The 6,137-nt window shown below is 31.5% G+C and overlaps 1 protein-coding gene across 1 annotated transcript; it reads right to left on the bottom strand.

The window, feature by feature from the left end:
• Positions 1 to 275: 275 nt before the first annotated feature.
• Positions 276 to 2,745, bottom strand: LOC129296644 (receptor-like protein EIX2; the record flags this gene model as incomplete). Its single annotated transcript, XM_054935232.1, has 3 exons — positions 276 to 1,054; positions 1,141 to 1,789; positions 1,903 to 2,745. Coding segments are annotated over 3 exons (2,271 nt in total), but the record flags the coding sequence as incomplete, so codon positions are not given.
• Between the last annotated feature and the right edge of the window lie 3,392 nt (positions 2,746 to 6,137).

Genomic DNA, 6,137 nt, shown 5'->3' with positions numbered 1-6,137 from the left:
ATATTGTACTGAATACTTGCAGCTGCATTAACATCCCAGACAAACCATATTGAACAATGAAATGATATCAAATGGAATGATTTAAGAACTGAATTGAATTATTTTAGCAACAAGAAGGAGGAAAAGAAAATAAACTCTCATTCAAATAAAACAGAAACATAGTTTAAAAAAATATATATCACAGCCCATTGATCTATTACCTCAACAAGAAATCGTTCTCGGTATACAACATAAGCTTTTGGAACAGAGGACCCCAGCAACATAAAGTCGATCTATCAAACGATTAAACCATCGGAAAAATTTGTGTCTCCATGCCCTGATGAGAAAGAGAGAACCACAAACTCCCCAGAAGCCCGCTGCAAATCCAACTCCCATCCCGAGGTACAATGACTTAAAAAAAAGTCATCTTCATTCACTTCAGCCTGATTCGAGTTGTTAGTTTCTTCTTTCTTATTGCACCTCTTTGGAAGAGGATCTCCACAAAGTCCAAGATTGCCAACAAAGCTCCAAGAATCAAAACTTTGAATTTGAGTCCCCAGTGGGATTTGCCCAACAAAATTGTTGTATGATAGGTTCAGATAATCGAGAAAAGACAAGTTAGAAATGGCTGGAGGAATTTCTCCCGAAAGTTTATTGCAACTAAGATCAAAAGATTCTAAGTTTTTCATACCTCCAATTTCTCTGGGAATCTTTCCTCTTAAGTGGTTTCGAGACAAGTTTAAGGACCACATTTGAATCAAACTAAACAATTCCTTAGGAATCTCTCCAGAAAAGTTGTTCGCAGAAAGATCAATCAATCGCAATAATTCAACGTCTTTATAATCTAGTTCTCTTCCTTTAGCAGATAGCTTTATTACCTTCAACCACAACGATGCATTAATTGGATGCATGATGTTATTTAGACAACTAGGTATTGAGCCTGAAAGCGTATTATCAGCAAGATCAAGTATTGCCAAAGAAGAGAGATTGCACAAGTGTGTTGGAATGTTGCCTGTAAATTGGTTGGCCCTCAATTTGATAACTACCAAGTTTTGTGGCAGTGTAGGCAAAATTCCTGAAAATTTATTTCCTTCTAGAAGGAGATATTGCAAATTTTTCCAGTTTGACAAGTCTAATGAAACTTGCCAAGGAAATTGTTACTGCTCAAATCCAAGTATGCAAGAAAATTCAATGAAGCAATTGATGGAGGAACTTCACCAGTCAGCTTATTACTCCCCAAATCAAGGTATATTAATTGTTCCCAATATTTGGCCCAACAATTAGGAAGTGTTCCACCTAAATGATTATATGATAGGTCCAAAGTAGCCAAACTGTACTTTTCCCTACTAATAATCTTTGAATGGCACAACAATGGGAAAATAGATCCGGAGAAAGAGTTGTGAGATGCCCAAAAGTTGACAACATTTGATGATATATGTGGGAGGCCACCTGTGAAACTGTTATACTCTAAATTTATAAATGTTGAGTTTAGTGTCAAGGGGGACATGTCTCCACTCATCAAGTTGTATGATAGATTGACACTATCGATTCTTGCAACAAAGCTCCAAAACATATCTGTGTCATCTATGGTTGAAATTCCTGATCCAGAAATGTCTAGCCATCTCAGTGACCGTTGTGTATATAGCCAAGCGGGAATAGTAGGACCTAGACTTGTGTTTCTCAACTCAAAATATTCAAGTTGAAACGGCGGGACCCAGTTAGGATCAATGTGGAATTTGAAACCAGATGAACTCAAATATAATGATGTTAAGTTTGAGAGATTGGCAAAGTTCTTTTCTGAGAGAACACCCTTCAAGGAATTGTCTTCAATGCTTAAATGGTTCAAGTTATGGAGATGTCCAAGACTTTCTGGAAGACCCCCACTCAATTGATTGTTTGACAAATCCAAGAAAATTAACGAACAAAGATTCCAAGAGATGGTGGAATTGAACCATTGAATGAATTTTCACGGAGAAAAAGATGTTGTAACTGTTCATGTTGGCCTATCAAGTCTGGAATTGACCCCTTGATACTATTAAAGCTCAAGCTTAGTTGTTTTAGCTTTGGAAGCTTGAACAAAGACATTGGTACTTTTCCATAAAAACCATTGTGGCTGAGGTCAAGAACAGAGATGTCATTGGTTAAATTAAATAACGAATATGGTAATTCTGAGTTGAGAAGATTGAAAGAAAGATCAAGAGTTGAAAGAGATGTAAAGTTGACATAACTGATGCGTGGAAAATCTCTCAATCCACAACTTCTCAAGTGTAACTCAGATAGTGAAGGAAGCATAGCTACAAACTCGAGCCATTTGGTTTCATTTTCAATATCACAGTCATTCAGATCAAGATAATTTAAGGAAGAAAGTCCAGAAAGCCAACGAAGATCATTGATGGGCAAATCATAATTAGATGAAAAGTCAAGGTAACGTAAAGCAGCAGAAAGATTTGCTGATTGATCATCAGAAGAAGATCTAGAGGGCTGGCACGGTGGAATACTCACAGTTACAAATTCATTATGGTGCAAGTCCAAGTAGTTGAGAAATTCAAGTTGAAGTACTAGACATAGATTAATATCACCTTGTAATAGCTGACCAGCTAGATCAAGTTCTGTAACTCTGCCTGTAATGTTGTCACACTGAACTCCTATCCATGAACAACAATCTTCTTCTTCACTAGTCCATGAGAAGAGTCGATTTGCAGGATCTATCACTCCTTGTTTGAAGAGCAAAAGGAGTCTTCGATCTTTCTCATTGCAACGAACCGCCTTGTTTGTGTTACATATGATTTTGTTAAATTTTGTTGTGAATAGAAGCAACGGTATGATAATAAATGAAGTTTGAGAAGTGAAGCTAGAGTGAACACAATTAATGAAGCATTTTATTTGGTATATATAGTATGTCTTCAGGAAAATATTAGAAAAGCAGAGGCGAAACGGAAGTGTGAATGCCTAAACAGTATCATAATAATTTTCAAGTCTTACATCATAATCTTCGATTTATTTTCAACTTTTTCGGTCTTTTCAATGGAAAGGATCTCATAAAGGAATTCATTTTCAAATCGTTTGAACGCTTCAAAATATAGATATCGTCTAAACAACCACTGAATTTTTCAAGTACATTCCACTATATTTATCCTAATTTATAAAATATTTTCAAATAAAATTACATATACCAATAAAACTTATTAAATATAATTTCCAACTTTATTTTCTTAAATCAAAATATAAATTTTAAAAAATACCCTTCATTAAATACTACATTTGTGAAAGAATATAATTAGAAGGATTATTTTAGAAAAATATCATTAATAAAATCTTATTTTTTTATTAAAATATTTATATTTTGAAATGCCAAATCTCTCTGAAAGGCCAAAAGTGTCTCATAAATCTGGACAAAAGAAGTATTATATACAACAAAATCATTCATTTCAAATTCTACACATGAGGATATTATATGTGGAAATAATACAATAGATGAAATTTGTGAAGTGAAACTTGCTGGCCCGTTAATTAAATTGAATAGAATGAATTCAATGAAGAATGATCATGGTGTATTATAAGCTATGAAAATTATTGTAAAAGAAAGTGTTGCTTGAGAATATTATTGGAAAATCAAATGTAAATAAGCATTTAAATGCCCAAAACAATATCTATAACCACATCTCATTGTTTAAAGTCAAGTTTTCTAGTACATATGCAAACATTTTCACACATCATTTTCCATATTATATAACTGTCAAAAGATCGCTGACTTGTTTTTCATTCAGGTCATGGAGGATTTTTTATTCGATGAAGAAAGGGATCCGTTTAAATTATTGGAGCAAACAAATAAATAAGTGCAATCGCAAATATACAAAATTGACTTGTCCCAAAACACTTATATAATTAGTATTTATATTTAAAATCATTGTGTATATAATAAGGTTGATCAATTCAACCGTTGGTTGCGATTCTTTTTCAATCAAAGTGAATAATAATTTCGCAATATTTCCTTCCTCGTCCCAAAACGCCAATTCTGACTTGGCAAGCAAAACTAATGGATTGCTATACTCATTTGACCCTATTTATAAATTACTTTCAACATATTTCATCAGCATTAAAAAAATCTTAAAATTTTTTAATTTTGTTTTAAAATTTAAGAAATTCTCAACTTTACTTCTATTAAATATACATACTTCAATAACATATTTTCTCTCTCCAATATTCAATGGAGGGTAAAAAAAATTTATAATAAAATTTAATAACATGACTCATAAATAGGATTAAAGAGAGTATATGTAGTTTAATTTGTTTTTAGTTTTTATTTTGATCACTTAATAGCTCTGTCTAGGAAATGATAGATTGACTCTTTTTTTTCCTGTATTACTTAATTTGTTATCATCTCTATGGATTTTTCTTAGGAGAAAAGATGTTGCCAATTTCGTCAAACTTCATTTTCTACAAAATCGCATTAAGCAATCGCAGAATGCTGTTTCAAGTCTCTCAGTTCTTTTCCAGGAAACTTCATAACTTTCCAACTGTGATATCCTTCGAAGTTACATGACCAAATTGCTTGAATGCTTCGAAAATAATTTCCACAGTAAAAAAACACACACAAACACGCAATCAAAAGTTTCAGATATTAGGTTTGGCATGAATTAATCAATTGAATAAATTATTAGGTGTGGGTTTTTGGTTAGTGTCTTGAATAGTTATGATGAGATTTGAAGTTCTAAGTCTTGCTTTGTCATGCAGTTACAAACCAATTTCTAATAATAGGTGCGGTTTGACATTAATTGAATCGGTGTGGTTTAATTCTTGGGAAAATGTTGGCAAAAAAAAAAATCTTGAGAAAATGACAAAAAAAAGAGGACATAATTTAGATACTTAGTCTTATATATTTAATATAATTTTATCTAATCAAATCAAAATAAATAAATTTTACTGTGTTAATAATATTAATAATAAGAGTTTATTATACAATAAATAATTTGTAAAAAATTCACATATCTTAATTTAATTAAAAACAAACACCTTAAACATATAAACAACATATCCCTAAACTATGTCAGACAATAACCCAATCAAAGTAGTTATTTCCCAACGCATAATAGTTGTTGAGAGCAAATATGTTATTTTGTCAAAATTCAAAATGCCAGACAAACCTCCAAGGACAAAGTAATAATTATCACATTTTGTTGTACTATATTATTATTTTCATATTTCGGGGACATGTTTTTATCATTATCCCTTAATTTTCCTCTACTGTTCAATATTTAATTAAGTGTTCTGTTTGTTTGATAAACTCAATAGTTAAGCGTTATATCGGTCATTCTCTTATTAATTATTCACCTTATAAAGACCAATTTCGATTGCTTTACAGTAATTCATACATTATAATTTTTTGACCAAAAGTATTCATGTATTATAATTTAATAATAAATTGAAGGTCATTATTACCCTTCAATTATTCACTTAGACATATTTGGCATCCTAAACTTCACTTTAGTTCAATGGTTCCTCAAACATTTAAAGTGAAGCAGTTTAACTCTTGCCATAAAAAAGGAACTGTACGAAAGTCTAAAGATAAATAATATCTCATAATTCAAAAGGTCCCGTAGCAGCTAAAGATGCCTTCCACCATTACCAACCCACCAGTTTCGGTGTTTGCACGGATAATAACCATAACTCTATAAAAAATTTTGTTATTTTATTTTTTTAATATTATTAATAATTTTATAATATGAGAAGAAAAAACATTTGACATAGTAATTACGCATTTTACGGGATAAAAAAAAGTGAGTTTGGTTTAAGAAAGGGGAGAGTGATAAGTGGTCTTTTTTTTTTTTGGTTGCCTGAGGTAATCCTACAACCGACAACATGAGATTAATCCCCAAAGAATTAGAATATCATTTAAGAGGTTTTTCTTTTTCAAGTAATATTTTTCTATACTTGCTTCCAAAAATCAAATGATGGAATAATGCTTAATAGGCCCAAATTGTTATTATGTGTACCACATCTACTTGGCGATAAGTGGTCATTTTAATAACCGTGATTTTATATGTATTTTTTTCCCTTTTATTACCTGAATAATACACAAAATAAGCTTAAATAAGAATAAAATACCTCACTTGTTGGTTTCGTGTTTGTTTACAGAGAAAAGGAGCAAAATAACATAA

Source organism: Prosopis cineraria, unplaced genomic scaffold (assembly GCF_029017545.1).
Source record: "Prosopis cineraria cultivar Desert tree isolate PC_DT_omini unplaced genomic scaffold, ASM2901754v1 PC373, whole genome shotgun sequence".
NCBI classification, from domain to species: domain Eukaryota; kingdom Viridiplantae; phylum Streptophyta; class Magnoliopsida; order Fabales; family Fabaceae; genus Prosopis; species Prosopis cineraria.
Note: the sequence above shows the minus strand (reverse complement) of the source record. Positions and strands in the feature narration are given on the sequence as shown.